Raw genomic sequence first — 21,174 nt, 5'->3', positions numbered from 1 at the left:
GCCTGTTCCCTTCTACTGGTATAAAGCAAATATGGGTTCACCAACATCTGAACTTCTACATCTAAGTGTAGCTGAGATGGAGTCTTCCCCAAGAGCAATCCATCGCAGTGATTTAAATATGAGTCACCAGCAGCTCTGGCCTTATTTCACCGACACTGGCTATTGATGTCTGAATAAACTCAATATGCGATTAGCTTCAGTCAAATTCTCTAAGCTTGATATAATTAGACACACTGGGCATAAGCCTGCTGCTGACAATGCACCTGTATAAAGGTGTTCCCCGATGGGTATTTATTTGTAATTAAAATAAGGAATGTAGATTTGGGATAGGACCCAATCTAGAAGATCATAATCTTCATGATAAAGATGTGTTTGGACCCCTCCGTGTGTTAGGAAAGTGAAGAGCATTGCTATTCTTTTGGGGGCTCTTGCATTTTTTAAACGCTTCCTTCCAGACAGTCTCCTGGCTGCCACTTAACTAACTGTTTTATTAATTGGATTTCGTTCAAGGTAAATCATGACTGAGAATTGTAAACAAAATGTCAGACCCCTGAATGAGCTAGTTCTTATAGGGACTGAACAGGGCAAACACAAAAATTGTGGCCTGATTTTCAACAATTGCAAGGTTAGCGTTGAGTCCTGCCTTCCAAGTCCATCAGAAGTTTTCTGGTTCTTCCTTCTCCTGAGCCAGAAAATGCTCAGAAACACTGTGGCAGAGAGAGACAGGCAGGACGGTGGTAGGAAATATGAGTTGTGGACTGTCTGTGTCTGCCCTGTAGACCCTCATCGTGTCCTATGAATGCTAGAGTTCCTTGTGCTGCTCGGGGTATCTGGAGACAAAAAAGCATCTGGAGGCTGTCCACTGAGCGCTGGGTGGAATAAAGAGGTTGGTGTGGTCCTGCTCTGCCATGTCACAGCCATCCTGGCTGGAAAGCTGGGAAGTTAGAAGAGCTCTGCCCTTTAACATTATGAAAATCCCAAGTAGATGATGAAGGGATGTGTCACGTTGCATTTCACCTTGAAACAAGGAAACAGGGAGTTTGTGTTTGAAGTTCTCACCATGCCTTTGTTCCACTTGGTTGCTTTGCTACCAAGGAACAAAGTATGATATTAAACAATGAGAGGTAGTCAGCGTCATAAGGAAAATCTGACCCAAAATGTGTGGAGTTGTACATATGTTGGGGAGGAGGGAAGGGTCATGTATATCCACAGAGGAATGCTTCCAAGGGTGTGTATTCACGTACTGTTAGGTCTGTCCCAAGCATGTGCTTTGCATGTATGCATTTGCATGTTTACACATACCAAAATAAGTTTTCTCTTTATTTGTGTATTCATGAGAAGGGCAATCTGCCAGTCTTCCCACACTGCAGGAATGTCCCCATCAGTACAGACACTCACCCTGTTGGTTTTCTGTGAGAAGCAGGTATAAATTCTGGTGTAAATTCACATTGCCACCCTGTTGGTTTTCTGTGAGAAGCAGGTGTAAATTCTGGTGTAAATTCACATCGTTGACCTGTGCCTGTTCATTCAGAAGCCTGGACCTCACATTCTGACATTGTGTTTCCTTCTTTTGCATTTAAGCTCAGCAGTAGCCTGTTGGCATCTTGTAGCATTTTTGGAGTCCAGAGCTGCTAGAGGGCAATACCACGTAAAAACAGGGAACAGGACAACCCTAAAACTTAGGAAACTGGAGGAAATATGAAGTGGTGAGAAAACAACAGACAGATGGCCGAGTCAGAGCAAGATCCAGAGGGTTATCCAACGTAGTACAGCAGTGGTTATTAGAGGATGCTTTAGGAAAAAGCACAAGAGCTGGGCAGCCTGATGAGGCAGTGGCAGAGGTTGCCCAGAGAAGTTGTGGATATGCCCACCCTGGAATCGTTCAAGGCCAGGCTGGATGAGACTTTGAGCAATCTGGTCTGGTGGAAGGTGTCCCTGCCCATTGTAGAGGGGTTGGAATAAGATGGGCTTTAAAGTCCCTTCCAACCAAATCATTCTGCAGCAGAGACTTCCTAAGCTAAGTATTTCTGTACAGAATTGGATTTATTGTCCAGGAAATGGTCCTGTGACCATCCACAGTATCCCACGACAAGCTTTCCACAGTTCAGCTGTAAGAGCAAAGAATCACTTCCTTCACTTTCCTTTGAGCCTATTTCATGCCAGCTTCACTTGATAACCCCTAGTTGTTCCTCTGGAAAAGTCTATGGATAGTGGATCTGCATCTATCTACAGATAAAACCCTTTCAGCGAAGTAGCCTAGGATTTACCATGGTGCTATCATAATCATCTCTGAAAAGGTCATCAGTGGTGGAGAGTCACTCGGGATATGGAGAGAGACTACAGCAGGAACACAGGAAAAGCAGAAACATGGACAAAGGGCATTTGCAGCCTTGTGGTGAGGGCAGAGGTCCTAAAGGTGGGGCTGGTGAAGAGGGAAGGTGGAGGAGGAAAGAGCAAGAATCTACATGCTCTACAAATTTATTTTCTTGGAGTTATGAGTCAGTCTCTTTCATGGACTTCACAAACACTCAAAACCATAAGACAGAGACTAAACCAGTGCTCTTTGTATTTGCTTCAGTTTTGTGTTCTTTGTCTCTTTCAGGTTGAATTCACCCCTGATCAGATTGAAGGTGAGGAAGATGTGTTTCTCTTCTGTGCACAGTAAATACTGTCACTGGGAAGTGCTGGCAAGTGCTGAGGTGAACACAGGTGTGGTATCGGAGCTACCTTGAGAAGGCTGTGCTTTAATTCATGGCTTTACTCCTGCTCCGTCCCTCCTCCAAATCCTCTGTTGAGGTGGTCCAAAGAAAAGAGGGAAAGTCATGCACCATGCAAAGTAGCTACTTATTTCATTAAAGAAAACATGAGCTCCACTGCCAATGAGTCAAAACCAAAAAAAGAAAAAAAAAAAAAACACCACCACACCCCCAAAACCTCAGTCCAAATATATGTTCTTTCTTTAAGAAAACCCACTAGTAAAATATCAATCCTTTCAAGAGAAAGTCTCCCAACTCTGCTTTTGAGAATGTTTCCCTGTATTCAATCAGAATTTAATGTGTTACAGTTTTCTGACAGCTCTCCAGAAACCAGCAAATAATGACAGTGATGGCATTCTTTTCTTTCAAAGCAAAACACCAGCATTCATTTCCGAAACCTTTGTCCCAGCCCAAGAAACTGATACTAAAACCTCATGCATGCAATCCTGGGAACACTACCACTGCAGCTGTCCTCTTTTTCCTCAACTACCAGCTTGCTTTTTACTTAAAGGATAATTGATAGATGGAGTAAAAAATCTGGCAGAATTTAGCTTTGGTCTTTAAATACTTGGCACAACTTGGTAGAGCATATGAAAGACAGTATCAAAAAATGAGTTGATTAGAACAGATTAAAAAAAATAATGACACAGGCTATCTGATCAGGTGGATTCAGAGAGGAGAGATACTGAAGGAAGGATTTTCTGAACTGGAACTAAATGCCATAATATCTTAGAGACTGAGGCTTTGCCACAGACTTCCAACATTACCTTGCGATTTTCAAGACCCCCTTAATGGGTTTAATTTCTGTTTTCTAACAACAGGTCGAACGTAACTCATGATTTGAGGCAACCGTTAATTTCTGGGAACCTGTCCCTTTTCTAGTCCCAAAGTCATGGGAGAACTGTCAGAGAGGCACAAACATGTGAACTCTTCCAGCAGCATACAACAGCTGGATCTCTCATCAGCTAATGTTTTGGGGATCAGATGGGACCCACCTAGTTTCTATACCTTGTTTTCTTGAGAAGAACTAGCTCTAGAGACTATATTAGAGAATAGGAAAAGCAAAGACCTCTTCAGGAAAAAACGGGTTGCTCGTCTGGCCATCAACCCACTGGAATGGTTAGGAAATGCAAACTCAGGGATACCGTAAAAGGTAGCACGTCTAAAGCAGATGTAGACCATCTCTAGAAACAGAAAGTTGCTTCTTCTTTCTTCTTTTCTTCTTACAGCTGCCTTTTGGTCTAGCTGTACTCACTGTATACACAGAGAAAAGCTGGGAATCCAGGACTTGTGAAATAGGATGTCCTTGAAATATCAAAGGGAAAGCTACGGGGCAGGAAGCGCATAGCATCATCTGTGTGAGAAAGGCTATGAGACCTCTATGCATGTCAGCTACAACAGCATAACGGAGTTATACTGTGTGTTAGCACTGGGGAGAAACAGGAAATCCACTCAAGGTTAATCCCACAGTTGGTTCACGGATTCTGCCGTGAGTTGCTGGAAGAAGTGCCTGATGGCCTGAACATCTCCTGGGGACTGAGCAGAAAAACACTGCTCATCAGTCAGCTCCTCAGTTCCTTTCCTCCTGACCTCTTCTGGTTTTGTTTTGTTTTGGTTTGGTTTGGTTTTTTTCTCTCCTCTCCTTCACCTGACCTTTAAAAGGTTCTTAGGTTTATAGATGAGTAGGCAAACAGTTTGACAGTTGCTAAATAGGTATTTACTCCTAGGTAGAGCTTAGATGCTTCAGGGGTAGAATTATATCTATAGTGTGGTCCATAGCTGTCCCTGGATTGTTCCTGGCATGCGCTGTTCTCAGTACTAGTTTGCACAGGTCAAAATCTTGCCAAGATTCATGCCATTAGTTTAAGAAAGTGGACAATCAGTATTCTAGTGCTTGAGACTGTTTTATTTTGTGTTAAAAGCACAGGTTAGAAAGCAAGCACCGTTTGCCATGATTTATAGCTGTTACACTGGCTGTTGGCATCAGTTGAGAGTTGGGACTCACAGGATCTCTAGATTAATTTGTCTTTTTGATTTGTTTTCTCCTTCCCATTCTCTCCTCAGTTTCTCAAGCTTCCAAGACTGCCAGCACTCCCTTTCTTCAGGGTTTCAGTCACAATTGTTCTGATCTGGTTTGTTTTCAGCTCTGCACTGCACTGTTAATTGTCTCAAATTTCGTCTTTTAGGAAGTCATCAGAAGGTCAAGGTCACCTTTATATGTGTTTTTAAAAATAGAGACCTCTGACGTATAATAATAATCTCTCTTTCTCTCTATTTATTGACCAGATGAGGACCTAGGTGTCTCATTGAGACCAAGTTCTTCCCCATTTGTCGGCTGAAACTAAATCAGTAGAAAGCCCATCCTATGTGTTAGATATTACTGGCTGTCAGTCAATCACCATTGACCAAACTGATTTTCTGGCAGCTGATTCTGCATTGAGGTGGCGGAGGAGAAACAGACAAAGTTTCAAGATCTTTTCCAGCCTTATCTTCTAGGACACTGTGAACCTCTTCCTCTTGCTAGGGAAAAGACTTTGTTGCACCAGACTTACTTCCCTGCAGGATTCATTATTATGCTAGCCCCCAAAATGTTACTCTTGGAAAAAGAATGATCTGTGGGTGAAACCATGTGTAACACACCCATCTTTACATGTCCTCCTGCCTCAGCTGTGATTAAAATTCATTGGTTGTGGCAATGTGTATTTATAAAGCTGAATTTCTGGCCTGAAATTGCTGAAAAGAGAAGAATATGAGCTATTCAAGATGAGAAGACAGGTAGCAATTAGGCATATGAAAATATACACTGCTCCTGCCAGTGGTTTAATGGCTAGCAGGAGGACAAAGGAGACCATAGCCATGTTGGTTTCACTGCTTAGTTGGAAACTTGCATTAAGCCAGCAAATGAAAAAAAAAAAACAAACCAGGCTGCTTGTATATATTGACAAATGGTGTTTCCAAACTCACAGACCAGTGCTCTGGTGAGAGGCAGTTACATCTGATTTTAAATTAAAAAAAAAAAAAAAGAGAGAGAGAGAGAAATGTGACATGTCCGTAACTATGATGAATTGTGAACCTTTAGGAGGTGGTGCAAAGGGTGCTCAGGCAATTGGTCTCAGAGAGCAGGTAAGCAGTGGGTGGATGAGTAGCTCAGGGAGGTAGATGTATTTCTGAGCCACCTCAGCTGCTGAGACCCCCAGGGAAGGACAGAGGTGGGAGTGGGTCTCTGGTCCCCTTCCACTGTCAACAAGGAGCCCACGAAAATCCACGATTGCCCTCTGCTGGAGTGAGATCTGCCAATGGGATCTGGGCTCTGGATGGTGACAGAGGAGGCAAAGATCCAGGAGAGAGAGGCAGGGAGAGAGAGAAAGAGAGAGCAAAGAGGAGAACGCAAAGAAGAAAACAAGGAGAGTGTTTGTTAGTCCAAAAGGAGAAGAGGCATCATAGTTTGAAATTGTTGCATGAAGAAGGAAATTAGTAAGATATGAGTGGAGTGATAAAAATGAAAAGGGAGGGAGAAAGGAGGAGAGGCAAACCCAGCAACATTAGAAGAAGGAAGGAGAGAGGGAAATAAGCAAAGGAGAAGAAACAAAAAAGAGGTAGGTGGAATAATGAGGAGGAGAAGGAATTGATTAGCGAAAGATGGAGAAAATCTGACATGCAGAGTGCATGACTGAATGATCGAATGAGCCAGGGGAAAAAAGATAGCCTCATTGTGTTTGAAGAGTGAGAGGGAAACATATAGAGAACAGTAACATCCGGACAAAGGGTAGATTCAGGGATTCACAGCTTTAAAGCCAAAGGGATATTTGTCATCACTCGTAGACCGTGCACTGTGCAGTGTGTTCAGCAAAGGATAACATCCTATTACTGTTGCTTGTGCCCTGAGGTGCTCCTCTACCTCTGCAATGTGTCTGCAACTCTAGTAGGGAGAAGTGAACCTGAGAAACTAGTGTGTCTGGGGAGTCTCCCCTGGGATCCTGCACTGACCCCATTAATCAGAATCATAGAATTACAGAATCATTTAGGTTGGAAAAGACCTTTAAATTCATTGAATTCAGCCATTAACCTAATACGGCCAAGTCCACCACTAAACCATGTCCCTAAGTACCACATCTGCATGTAATTAGTGACAGAACAGGGACCCTGTCCCATGGGAACGCTTTTGTCAAGATATTGCTGCTTGCTGTGGTAATGGACTCCCTGTTCGACCAGAAGTAAGGAGAAAACATGAGGATACGTTCACAAGGATGTAGTGGAGGGAGTTGGCTGTCCTGCAAGGAGAAGGGCTCTGCATGGGTGCACAGGGGAAAGCAGGCAGATGTGAAACCACTGGAGGGAAAGATTGCATCTCCAAATATGAGATCTGACCTGCTATCAGTAGCTGATGGCATACCAAACCTTACTTCTCCAGATGCAATTTGACTGGGTGCTAAAAAAAAGAAAAATCGGAAGATTCTTCTAGATCTGCTCCTTGACATTATTAAATACAACAATTGATCATTTATAAGGTTTTCCATATACCTTCACCCTCTCCCACCAATAGGCTGTTTGTTGCGTGATAATTCCAGTAGGTTATCATGGCGTATCTTGTTACCTGCTAATAGAGGTGCTCCTTTATCTCAGTGGGCTGCTTCAGTGCTCTCTGAGTGCATAATGCTGAATACAATATCCAGTTAGCTAATGAGCAGAACTACTATTGAATTCTGTGCCATCCTGAGTGCTCCTGATGAGCTGGAAAGCTCTCAAGGCCAACCGTTTCTATAAGGTCTTCTGCACTTCCCGCTGTTAGCTGAGACGGAAATACCATGAGAAGAGCTTTTGACCTCTGCGATTCCATTCCCTGATTGAACCGGAGAATGCAGGGGAGGAGGAACACAAACATTGCAGATAGCAGCAACAGCAAAGCTCATCAAATTCATTCCCAAACTGCAAAATAAAAGGGTCAGGCAGAGTTAGTTAGGGGGAAGGTCTAGGCTTGCTTTGACTTTATCTGAGGGAGCACGACATGCGTTTCTCTTTATCTTTTTGTCTTCCAGAATTTAAGGAAGCGTTCTCACTCTTTGACCGGACTCCTAAATCTGAGATGAAAATCACATATGCACAATGTGGAGATGTCTTGAGAGCTTTGGGGCAGAATCCAACCCAGGCTGAGGTCATGAAAGTGCTTGGTAGACCCAAACCAGAAGGTTGGTGTCCTCTGTTTTTGTTTTGAAGAAGATCACTCAAAAGAATTGTTTGTGAAGCAGATGAGGTCTCCATTTTCTGATGGAAAAATTAATTGTGAAATAACAAAGGATATAGAACAGCCTCTGCAAATCACTAGCAGAAAAGTAAATGGGAAAAAAGCAATCTTGCAGTCAATATATTTGTCTCAAATTTAGGAGAATGAATTAATTTAGTGGCCCTGTGTGTCAATGTGTTTTACAATGACAAGTTTTTGCCTTTTAAAATTGCTTTGATGACAAGCATTCACATGTGTTTACGAAAAACACAGACATTGTGATGACATCCAAAAAAGCAAAGGGATAGACTGTGAAAACAGTGTTTGCTCTACAAAGTATGTGTTAGAAGGTCTGTAACGATTGTAGTAATATCTCCCTTCAACATTCGCCATGCACTGGCTATCTCTTCAGAACAAAGGAAATCTCTCTCAAACTATATCTACTTTCAGGCATTTTCTAGACTACTTCTCTATCCTTTCCTTCCACTGAGGTGGAATTGACAATTAGACCCTCATTCAACAACAATGATATGCCAGGATATGGCCATGACACAGTGGCAGGTAGGACAAGGAGTCATATGGGAATAAAATACCCTCTAATGCTCTTGGAAGGCAAAAAATCAGGAAAATGGGTTACACATACTCTCCCAGTATGGTTTTAAACATCTCTGCATTATAGGGATGCAAAGCAGAGCTGATTTCATACTGGGAATGAGCTTCTTTTACTGTCTTCTGCTTAGTTTCATGCCTATGCTGCATGAAATAGCCTTGGGTCTCCAACAGTATTTTTTTTCTTGATGTTTCTGTGTGTCAAATGCTAGGAGGTATCTATCTATCTATCTATCTATTAGAAGCTCATATTTCTCTCTTTGCCAGACCTCTTTCCCACTCTGACTATCCATTCTTCCATCTGTACTTATGATAATTCTATGGTCTTCTCTCCCCTTTAGCTGACATTTATTGCCACAGTTCTTCTACCCTCATCACCTACCCATGGTGGATGCCCCATAGTTAGGCCTCAGCTCTCCCAGAATCCACCAAAACTTTCATTTCCATCTTGTCTTTATAGAAATGAACTCCAAGATGATTGACTTTGAAACCTTCCTGCCCATGCTCCAGCATATTGCCAAGACGAAAGACACAGGCACCTATGAGGACTTCGTGGAGGGTCTACGCGTGTTCGACAAGGAGGGAAATGGAACGGTGATGGGGGCTGAACTCCGCCATGTTTTGGCTACGCTGGGTAAGTTGAACCTTTCCTCAGGCAGTTGCATCGCTGAGGTCTTTCCTTTACAGCTTGTATCATTTGTGGAGAAAATGACTGGGCAAGACTTCAGCTATCATGTTGTCCTTGGTTATAAAGACAAAAAATGTTCTTTAATATTGAATCTAAAAATCACTGACCTACAGCTCCGATATTTGTCTTTCCTCCTTCCTTCCCTCCCTCTGCCTGCCCTTTCTTCCTTCTTTGTTCTAGTGTTTTATTTCTGCAATAAATATATTTCTATCACCACAAAATTACCCAAACATTGGCAACCCCATCTATTCCTTCAATACTTGTGTCCATTTTTCTGCACCTTCAAGAAAAGTTTTAAGACGAAGCTCTTCTTTATCAATCATCTGCTTAACAGAACTGTCTCTGAAATGGAAAGTGTGTATTTTTAAAGGAGGCATCAACATTTGTCTGTCTTCTCAAATTTTTACTTCAGAAGCTCATTTTTTCACAGAAAGTGATGACAACAGAATGAGAGCAGGACAGAAAATTTGACTATAACTTAATGACAGGTTTGCAATTTGGATTAGAAGGCACTGACATGTTGTCATCTGAATCCAGTAAGCATTTCTCAAGATCAGCCTTTTCCACTAGTGTTTGTCCACTATTTTAAAAAAAGGATGAGCCTTTACAAAAGAGATTTGATTTAGATCAAAGGATTCCAGTGATGGGTTTTGACCTGGGATATCAATTCAAGAAGCCAAACCTTTTATGCCCAGGGGTTTTCATTCAATGACACATCCATGTCTATTAATGACACAGGGAATAAGAAAAGAAAGCAATGCTGTTTTCTTTTTTATCACTCATGCTATTTGATCAGTTTGGGGACGAAATTCAGTGATGACAAAAAACCCCACAGGGTCAGGACTGATGCCCTGTCTAACCTTACCTGGGACAAAGAAACCATGGTGGGCAGTTTTGTGAGTTTCACAGTACTACAAGAAATGCTTTTGTACTTACCCTTCTACTTCCAGTAACCCAGAACAATGTGGCAATATCTGATTTTCAAGCACCAATAGGAAGTATTTCCATCTCAAAAATTAACAGTTCTGCTTTTGAATGGCATCTCTAAACACCAGGCAAATCCTAGGCACAGCAAATATCGTGTAAATTAGCATGCTTTTCTGTTCAATTTTCAAAAAAATCAGTTGAATTTTCACAGGTTCACATCAGCTGAGGACTTGTTCCTGTGTGCCAGAACTCAGTGATGGAAAAGTGGAACAACATGAGTAGCAGGGCACACCCAGTGCATTTTATTTTATTTTATTTTCATTTTTATGATTTCAGCTGAAATCACCCTCAAATTTCTTGTTCACTTTTCTGGAACTCATTTGATCTCGTCCTAAAATCAGAGCCTAATATGAGAATAAGGGGATGGATTGGGTTGACCTCTGCTTAACCAAAATGAAGACTTACAGGCAAATAGGCACCTGATATTTAGATAATTAAATTAAATTGAATGGATCACTGATCCAAATCAGAGATCCTAATTTTGACCTTGAAATGTTCCTGAACTCAGAGGCAAAATAGAGGGTGACTCTACTAAGAGTTTGCTTAGTGAAGGCTTGGTTAAAAAGTGACTAAAACCTTCAAGATTTGGCACTTAGAGAAAGTTTATTCTTAGAAGAATGACTATGTGAACATGATATCATGTGGGTTTCCATATTTATTCTGTCTCTCTGGTTTTCAGATCAAATTTTCTCATTTTGCAAGTACAAAAGTAGCTTTCCTAGCAGTCAACACCACAAATTAAACTAAAGAGAAAATCTCTCTCTCTTCTCTCTCAATTGTCTTTTGTATTCTTTGATCCTTTGAACTGTGCTTCATAAATTCTTTAAAAATGGCCCAGGTACTGAACAGGCATTTTGCTTTCCACCCAGGTGAGAGATTGACTGAAGAGGAAGTTGATAAGCTAATGGCTGGTCAGGAAGATGCCAATGGCTGTATCAACTATGAAGGTAGGTATGACCACTCACTCTGGTCTGAGCACTGCTCATGTGCTTGAAGGTTTTGTTGCAACTGACCTGAGAAAGTTAAAATCTGTGGAAGATCTGAAGTAGGATGTATGCTTTATTAAATTTTAGACCAATTCAGATTCTGTAATTCATCCGATATACCCTATCTGTTGAAGGTTACTTGCATTTTCCATAGCTGAATGGCCATGGCCTGTTCAGGGAGTGGGGTGGTATATTCTTATTTTGTTTGCCCTTTTTAAAAAAATGTTTACACTATTTTTTCTACCAGCTCCAACACTTCCTTGTCCTCTCGAAAAGAGATACACATCTCTTTTGAGATTTCATTAAAGAAAAATGCTAAATTTTCCTTCAAAAATTCAGCAAAAAAATGTTATCCTTAGCATCTTCTTTTGTGTCCTAAGAATCCTACAAGACCTTCCAAAGACCTTCCATTTTATTTCATTGCTATTGTGGAAAGCCAGAATATAAAGATTTGGTCATGAGTACGTGGACCATGGCGCTCTCCCACATCTTGCAAGTCTACATGCTTCAGGCTGTTCAATAAAACCACAATGTTCTAGTAGGGATCACGAACACACTCTTTTGTACGCAGCTGAGTCCTTCTAAAGGTTAACTGGTGATTGACCATTGTACCATCATCATTATTTAGCTGGTCTGTCATATTCACTGAGCCTTTCATGAATATTTGTGTTGGTGGTCTCCTTCTATTTACAAATACCAGTGTTCTGAGCCCAGGGAAACATTTCTTATGTGTAGTTTATTGGTAGAGATCTGTAGATTTAGCCAACCATATGACTCATGAACTTATGCTGAATTCAGAGAAATTCATAGCATGGGAAGATTATTGTGAAGGAAAAAATACTTCCTTATTGCAAAATGTATTTCTCCTTTTCCTTTTGAATTTCAAAACTACATATGAAGAATGTTTTTTTAATGGAAAAAAAAATGGAAACCAATACTTTTTGAAACAAAAGCTTGATTTGATTTTGAAATACCTTGTTTATTTGAAAACCTGAGTTCACTGGAGGGATATAGTCATGTTACCTGACTTGGTGACCTGGGGATTCTGGAGGTTCACTCCAGAGGCACCTTCAGTGCCTACTGACGTAGTATAAATGTGCTGAAGTCTTGAAAGCCTTGCAAGATGAGGACCCAGAGTTTCTCATGACTGTATGCTTTTTGAAAGTTGCATATGGCAGTGAGGGGTAAGGGATTAAGCAAGCTACGGATTGATTGATCTGTGTGTTCATTTCCAGTGGTTACCTAGACTGCTGGCTACACTGTGTTCTATATATATTATCTTAAGGACTTACAAAGAATTTAGCATCTGATATCTGGAATCTTATTTACAAAGTGATATAGTCTTCGTTGCATCAGAGGAAGCAAGAAGAGTGAATTTAAATAACAACTAAGCTGAGATACCCAGAATGTTACTGAGTTCAATGAAAAGGAGTTGATAAATGACCCTTCTCTTTCTCTTGTTTCCAGCTTTTGTGAAACATATCATGGCTAACTGAATGCCAGGTGAGTCTCTTCTGTCCTCCTTGCATATCCTGTTATTTTGGTTTTGGCATCTGAGATAGGCTTGAAGAATGTGTAAGGGGTTAATCAAAGAGAGTGAATATTTTCAGCATGGTGTATAAGGAAGTAGGACAAGAATGAGTAAAATATTATCTTCATCCTATCGAGTGCACAGAAAATTGGTGACCTTTCTGTAATTGTCTGGTAAATCTGGACACCTTTATTTTAGAAGTCCAACATAATATATCCTAAAAGGATTTAATTTCCAAAGAAAAGTCTCATTCCTTTATAATTGATTGGAAACTCCAATGGATGCATATTTTTCACGTCCACTTACAAGTGCCTGCTCCTAGAATTCTTCTAAAAATGCAAGGAGATAGAACTGAGCTGACTAGAGAAAGAGTGAGCAACAATACAAGGAAAAGTAGATAAGAAGGAGTAACGCATGCTTATGTGGCTGAACCTATACTAGGCGGATAATTGTTGACCTTCCATAAACCTGGCTCCCAGCATCTCCTAGCAAATGGGTTGATTTTCCAGGAAAAGGCATGAGCTTTGTCCAGGACATCTTCTGGCTTTATTCAGTAGTGTTCTCCAAACCACAGTACCATTAAGGGTATCTCTGTCTCGCCATTGCAAATGAGCTGAACTTCATTTCCAGTATTTCCTGGTCATCACTTATTTTTGTATTCCTGGAAAAGGTACCCACTGTTTTCAATTGGCATTCACCACTATTTATCTCTCTTCAGCTCTTGGGAAAGGTCTGACCTGAGAGTTAACCAACTTCATCTATTCTGCAAAGTATCTGATAAACTGGGAAAAGCAGTGGCTTCTTTCAGATTTGTTCTGGTTGTTTTGGATATTGTTTGGTTTTCTTTTTTTTTTTTTTTTTTCCTGCTTTCGTTTATTTTTCTACTGTCTCCTCACCAGGCCTGGCTTTGTTTTGCTTTTGGAACTAACAATATTGCAGCCCACTGAGACCTGTCTGTCGTGTGGTGACTTTTGACTATGTTCACTGGCACCCCAGGGAGGGAGTTAAGTAGGAGTCACATCCAGGTTTTGGGGACTTTTGTTCCAAGACATAATTCAGCAAAAAAAAAGATGATTGGGTTTCTTTTCTTATTGTGACCCAGTTTTCTTTCTTAAAGGCATTTCTCTTCTCTGAACATACACTTAGTTTTCCAACAGTTTTTGATTCCAAAGACCTGGATAGGCCCACAGTCATAGTGGGTGATCCCACAGCTAGCGTGATCCTTACAGGTTGTTTAGAAATGTTTTCAATCCTTAATCCTATCCTAAACCCATTGCCATGGGAAATTCCTATTCCGATGCCAAAAGTCTTTCTAGTCACCTAAAGTGAGCAGTGGTAAGCTGTAAAGCTGGCACAGGGCTGGGAGCTGCAGCACGGAGGTCAGCAAGGGTGTCTTTGCTTATGATGGTTTTGGAAAGGGAGCTGAGAGATCCTGACTCCCAGAGAACCAGTGTGCCACGGATTTGCCAATGAGCCATGATGGGCGTCATTCAGTGATGGCATCTGCCACTCCCTGCTCTGTTGTTGTTGGTGTGTTTAGGGAAAGCCGAATGTAGTCTTTACCCTTGAAAGGGTGATGGCCCTTTGCCATAGAGCATATAACAAACAGATCCCAAAACACTGGATTTCAACTCAGTGGGAATCTGGATCTCAGTTCAAAAATAAAGCAGTGGCTCGTGTTTCTTGGACATTCCCATATGCTGGACGAAAGCTAGAGCAGTATCCCAAAATAAGAATTGAACTGTGTCTTTCCTTTTCTCTTTATTTTCTGAGCATAGTTGTTGTGAGTACTCTGTATTGGCTTGTCTTATATACAGCCTCTAAACTGGCTTGTTCCCAGGTGCTACGTACTATTTATAACACAAACAATTACATCTTCAGTTAATGACTCTTCTAGTTTTTTTCAAAACACCCCCTCACCCAGGTCAAATGTTCTGCAGGATTATAGCCACCTAGCCTTCCTTCCCAGTAGGCGTTGCTGTAGAAAACACTCCCGACTGGCTACACATCTACTCCTTATGCTATTCAGTGGGAAAGACATGAGTGGCAGGACCCATTAAGCTTTCTCACATATCTAGAAAGCACTATACCCTACTTGTGGTCCAGTGACCACTGCAGGGTGGTGGTGGGGGGTGGGATATGTGCAGCGGGCTACAGAGACTCCCTGTGAAGGCAATGCACACAACTCTCCCCCTGCCCTGTGACTGAATGCGTGATGAGCAGAGTCAACCTTATCTCATGGTCTATCTCTTGGGTGCACATACATTCATGGAAGTTGATCAAACAGCCCAAAATGCTGGGAAAGAACATCTTTGGGAGCAAGTCGGATGTTGTCAGAGTTGTTTGGATACCTACTTCTTTAATGCAAACATTGTTAAAACCACCCTATTTAACTTTAAAGATAGAAGTTCCAGTATAGAGCAGTACAGCTGGAGAGACGGTCCATAGTGTGTACACACAAGCTCAATTCAGAGTCCCACATGTAGGTTCATGGTGTTGTGTGAGTTGCCTCGAGTGTCTCCTGTACCCATGGCCTCACAGATGGGATGCAGAACCCATGGCAGACTTGTGCTTTCTGGCAGTTGGTGGCCAGGCAGGGTACTCTAGGACATCTCAGGTGGCTCTAGGTGCTGAGGTGTGGGGAAGTGAATTGAGCTCTGTGGTTTGAACTCATGTGACTGTAGGTGAAATCCTAGAATATGCCTTCAGTATTTGACTGGCTGGCGTAGTCTTCCTTGGCTCCCATCAGATTAAGACGCCTACCAGTAGGTGTCTTCATGAAAGCAGGGTATCTCTGTTTCCAGACGTAAAGGAGATCCAGTTACTCGGAGCATGCAGAGGGATTCATCTCATCCGAAGAAGGGGCACAGATGCAGTGAGTCCAACTGCCAACGTTGAGAATGACAAATCTCCCATTAACACTCTGTCATATTTGCCATCTGTATGGGAATGTTCTGAATGCTTTGGGGCTCTGAAACTGCATCAGATGGTTATGATTCAGGAACTGAATCCTGCCTGAAATCTAGATGCTAGCTAAGAGAAATCCTTGTGCTCAAATGCTGTTGATGGGAGACTGACTACAGATAATAGAGGGATAACAGGAGGAGGAGAAACTGTCTGGTCATTCAGGAACCGGACTGTTTCTCCGGAAAGCTGAGTCTTTATTCTGACTTCATGTCTGACATGGCTATACTGCCTCTCCATGTCACTGCTTCCCATGTTTTCTCCATCGTGTACTCTTTCACTGTAAGATTGTGGGGTTGGGAGTGACTAAGCGTATTTTGTCATGTTGTGCGATTGCTCTTTGATGTCATTTGGCATCTATATAGTGCAGAGATACTCAGCTGCAGGCCTTGCTGCCAATAAGCTGAGTATAGATGCATTAGGATGACTGAGGCTGATTCCTGGTGGCATTGTTTGTTTCTTCTTTCTTCCTCTAATGCTTAAAAATAACTTTATTTTTAGGACAAGATAGATGCTGAGAGCCCCAGATGCTGGCCTTGAATTTCAATGTAATGGAATATCTTCTCATTTTTCAGCCCAGATTGCTATTACAGAGCTACAAAATGTGCTGTCCCTAAAGTTATTTGGATAAAAGTTTTTTTGTTTGTTTTGTCTTGTTTCTTCATGGGAAGAGGGTGACCTCTGTGGAGATTCAATACACTCAGGAAACTGAAGAAGCTGGAATGTGAACTATGAATACCTGGGCATTGTCATTTTTTTCTGATACAGAATATAAACAGCAATACAGAATTGTTAAGCAAGAGGGTGAAAAAAGGGAGTGATTTTTTTCATGATTAAATCAATCAAAAACTGTATGTGTCATTTAGCCATATCCTTCCTTCTCCTTCCCTCTTCCTTTCAAAAAAACCTGGATCTTTCTCTTTGTGTTTATTGCATTTGTAAAAAAATATCTGTAAGAGAGTAAGGGAGAAAAGAAATTAAACCAGTGGTATAAATCTCATGTATGCAAGGAATACTGTTAGTTTTATAGAAAAACAATAAAAGTAGAATGCCCAGCAACCAGCAACAAACACAAACTTGTTCACATGTTTCTCAGCTTTGGAAGATATCACCGTTAATGTATAAGATGTAAAAGAAAAAAACCAAACCAAACCAAAACAAAACACAATGTTTGCTAAAATGCGTCTCTTCTCCACAAGGATTACTTCCCATTCCAACAGTCTAACCTACAAAACAAGTAAAACATCTTTCCCAATGCAAACTGGAAATTGTTCAAATATACATATCTTGATCCTGTAGCTTTTTGCAGTAAAACATGGGATTCTTTGTCACCTGTTTTCTTCATTGTTTCTACATCTGTATGAGGGAAGGGGAAATGGGAAATAAATGCTCTTGGGAAAAAATCTCAGTAGAGGCAAAGGAAAGGTGAGAAGCATGAAAAAGCACACCGATTAAGTTGGCTCATTTTCTGGGGAATAATTTTAAAAGTAAAAAAAAAAAGATATATCCCTCAGCGGTGGAAAAAGGAGAAGCTAGGGGCTGGTACAGTTTGTTAGGAAATACCAAAAAATGTGAGTATGCAACACTCCATTTAAGCAAGAGGTATTGTTAAAATGGACAACTTGGAAATTTAGTGGAGGAAAGATAATCAGTGGAACATTGGAATAACAGGATTCGAACTGCATAGCAATGACTGAATAGGTCATCCCCACAGAGAAGAATTGCTGTGAACGAGAGAACACAAACTATCAAATTACGTGAATACACAAGCTGTAACAAAATGTGCCATAATAGAATAGTCATAATAGAAAATCAGCAGATAGAGCGCTAAATGTAGTATCAAACTGATGGCAGAAACAATAAAATGCTAACGGAAATTTAAAAATCTAGTGCAGAGAGAGGAGTAGAAAGATGTTAATAATGATGGGAATGTCTTATATCCAGCCTCGGTTAACTGTACACAAAGGTGCAAATAAGTGGCAAAAAAATTGTCACCGAGAATGATTGGTTTTCAAGAAATCACCTCTGAAGCATCTGTCGTGAATAAAACCATATTTTGAACGGGCCATTGCTAAAGGCAGGGGATTAGCAGCTAGGTCTGCTCTAGTGTTCTGGAGATGGACACCAGAGATAGTCACCACCAGTGGTCCATCTCCTCCTCAGGGCTCCTTTTGTGGGCATCCACTTCCACTCTCAGCATCGTCTCCTGTGATTTCCTAGGGCTTATTTTACCATGGAACAAAGACCATTTCATACACTAATTGCCTTAACTGTCTTGTAAATATGTATTTAGACCCTAATGATAGCTTAATGTTGTTTTGAATCAAAAGTGTAGAGTAGTTGAAAAATGCAGTTCTTTCTCCCTTTTATGAATCACTTGGGAATGTCTCCTGTCTTCTGCAATACTCTTACAAGGGTATCTCTAGTTTAAAGACCCCTTGAGCTCTAGGACTCATACAGCTGAGGAGCACTGTGAGGGCTCAGTACAGAAACACTCTGCTAGCAGGTACCATCTGACTACCTCCTTGTTTTCCTCCATCCCTTGTTGTTCTGTCACTAAAGCTCATCTTTAAATTGGGCTATTCCCATCACACAATGGCCTAGTCTAGGGTCAAACATGTCAAAATTTCCATCAAAATCAAAGCACATTTGTTTGTTCTGACTTCTTTTCAGAGAGATTTAGTTACCACATGAGGTGGAGCTTAGGTGGAGAAGAAATTGTAATTGCTCCAGTTGGTCATCAGCTGCTTTCATCCTCAACTGCTAAACAAAAAATCACCACCCTGCCGCTACTCAGACTCCCGGTAAGGGGTCACCTTGAGGTATTTTATCTAAATCTTGTCTAATATTTCACCATACATTCCCTAAACAACATCTATCCTCACCCACAGATGAAGGTGAGCCTTTCATATGGGTATACTGGTGGCATTCACCCATCTAAGTGCAGATACCTGTAGAGTTGATGTCTCCATCTGTCCTAGGCTTCAATACTTGTCTTATTGGCACAGATGGTATCTGTACGATGAGGATTAGACATTATTACTGGTTTTGTCAATGTTTTTGTTGTTGCTGTTACTAAAATCACAGTCTAAACACGCTCATCACATGAATCCAGCAGCTGGGACTTACATGAGGCTCACAGATATTTCTCGAAAACTTGAAGGGCTGATAGTGCTGCAAGTAACCAAACAAGTCCTTTGATGGAGCAACATGAGAGGCAAAGACCAACAGGCCAAGCACAACTACATGAGTTGATGTGCACCAGCGAAGAGTGAAAGACAAGAGGATTGTCAAAGTGCAGTGTATGGGGCAAGCTGGGCTCACCAATGGCCCAGTGAAGCAGAAGAGAATAAAATAACAGCTGGTGTTTCATCCCAAGTGCATTGGCAGGGCTCTTTGAGGAAGGATCCACAGGCCAGTCCAAGATGCATAAGCAAAGCTGTGTGTGGGAGAAGGCTGGAATTGTGCCTATTGCCTTCCGTGTCTCAGGACATGCTATCACTGAATTTAGTTTTCATCAGCACAAGATTCACTCACAAGCAAACCAGAATAAATAAGAAATATCTCCCCCTTCCCTTCCCCACCTTCTCTCCCTTACCCCTAACCCCAAATTAAAAAAAAAAAAAAAAAAAAACAAACCACCAAAATCTCCTATCTAGAGAATATTTCTTTAAAAAGAGATGTGGGCAGGATACATGCCAAGTTTCTGGAAGATCTTTTTATAGCAGTAGCATCTGGTTCTTTGGGAGACTCCATAGGGAGTTTTGTTGGTGACTTTACATCTGCTGTGGTTAAGCTGCTAATGGACTGGCTGTCTGGGCTGCTGCCTGCTCCACTGATTTCTTAGTACCAGGCTTTGGTTATTTGAGGAGTTTGAGCCTATTGAGTCCTTGCCAGAATTACATAGCGCGTTCCAGTAGTAACTCACATTGCGACACCCAGTCATGCAGAAGGGGTTTCAGATGGAGCAAGGATATTGGCTGGCATTTCATTGCCCTCTCCGTAAACCCACCCAAACCTGGATTAGAGCAGAGGGTGAAGCATGCATTTTTTTGATCTGGAAGCCAAAAGCAAAGTGAATGCTGTAATATTTTTTTCAGTGAGGTCCACAAGTGAATAAACAAGTAAATACATCAATAATTTAATCTGGAGGTCAATTAAAAATACTTTGCCCCTGGTGATATATTCCAGATCATTTTTTTACTTATTCATCAGTCTAAAAGCTATTTTTTAACCTCAACTAATTAATTACTGTTTTGGAGTGAAAAATGAAAATGCATCCATCTGCATCATTTTGAAATGAAACATTTTATTTTTTCAACATTTTCTTCTATGAGCAGAGTTATTTTTTTTCAGCCAAACCTGTTGCCAAAATTACACCTGATTTTAAACATTAATTTTCTCCATAATGCCATTCCCTAAAGAATCTGCAAATTTTCCCAGAATTGGTTTCAGGATTCATTTTTCTTCACTGACCCATTTGATTTTTCATAGCTTTTGCTGTTATGATGAGTTTAATTGTCCCTTAGAAACATGCTTTTTCCCTCCACTGAGATTAAAGCGACCCTAAACAACTGTTTCAGGAATAGACTATTTGAACTCAATTCAGCGTCCTAAACAGCGGTGTGCCTTGTCATTTGCAATGCTCTGGGCTATTACCCCATGCTCTAGCTGTCACTCAGAAACATGCATATCTTCTGCAAGTCCTGTTTTGAGTTTTTATGGATGAGATTCATCTTATTCAACTTGTAAGCTCAATAAATTTGCTCACAGACAGAGACTGTCGCTTCATAGACCTTGCCTGCATATTGCTTCATCCCTTCCTCTCACCACCAAAATAAAGTCCTGCCAAGATAAAATAAGTGTCTCTATCTGGTTGTAACAGCAGTGTTTTTGGAGGAGTAATGATGTGAAAATAGCATTGAATTCATGTTTACTGGTAAAATTAATATCTGATTATATGATACTGATCTTAAATATATATATGAGTGTTTATGCAGAGATGTAACCACACCGCACAAAGTAGACAATGATGTGAGCTATGAATTCATCAAACACCTTGAGACTCAGCATAGTTATTTTTCACCAGTTCTATTTAACATAGAAATTCTTTGGATTTCCTAAAGTTTCTTATGTAGCCTGTGTCCGACTATCCTTCTTCTCCCATTTAACTGATGAAGTTGTTGAAATATGTCAAAAGCCCAGCAGAACAGCAAAATGAATGTTTTCATTTATACATCCAAAAGTGCCTGTGTTTCTGAACTAGCTGTTCTGTGAATTCCTTCACTTTCCTGTAATAAAAGTGCCACGGGAGAGTTATGATGCATGCTAAAGATAAAAGGAGAAATGAAGAAAGAAAGGTATATATGTGTGTAGGTAAACTTACACTGAATTGAAGCAACTGTGTGTCATTTGGGACAACACTAGCATTT

The 21,174-nt window shown here is 41.0% G+C and overlaps 1 protein-coding gene across 1 annotated transcript; it reads left to right on the top strand.

Annotated features, from left to right (window-relative positions):
- Positions 1-2,326: 2,326 nt before the first annotated feature.
- On the top strand, positions 2,327-17,073 carry LOC104156496 (myosin light chain 1, cardiac muscle-like). Its single transcript, XM_009708821.1, has 7 exons — positions 2,327-2,395; positions 2,603-2,630; positions 7,793-7,942; positions 9,047-9,220; positions 11,131-11,208; positions 12,715-12,750; positions 16,244-17,073. Exons 1-6 carry the CDS (start codon positions 2,327-2,329, stop codon positions 12,741-12,743), a joined length of 528 nt encoding a protein of 175 aa, XP_009707123.1. The 3' UTR covers positions 12,744-12,750; positions 16,244-17,073.
- Positions 17,074-21,174: the final 4,101 nt, after the last annotated feature.

Source organism: Cariama cristata, unplaced genomic scaffold (genome assembly GCF_000690535.1).
Source record: "Cariama cristata isolate BGI_N322 unplaced genomic scaffold, ASM69053v1 scaffold3731, whole genome shotgun sequence".
Taxonomy (NCBI): domain Eukaryota; kingdom Metazoa; phylum Chordata; class Aves; order Cariamiformes; family Cariamidae; genus Cariama; species Cariama cristata.
The sequence above is the reverse complement of the archived record's forward strand: the minus strand, read 5'-3'. Positions and strand labels throughout refer to the sequence as shown.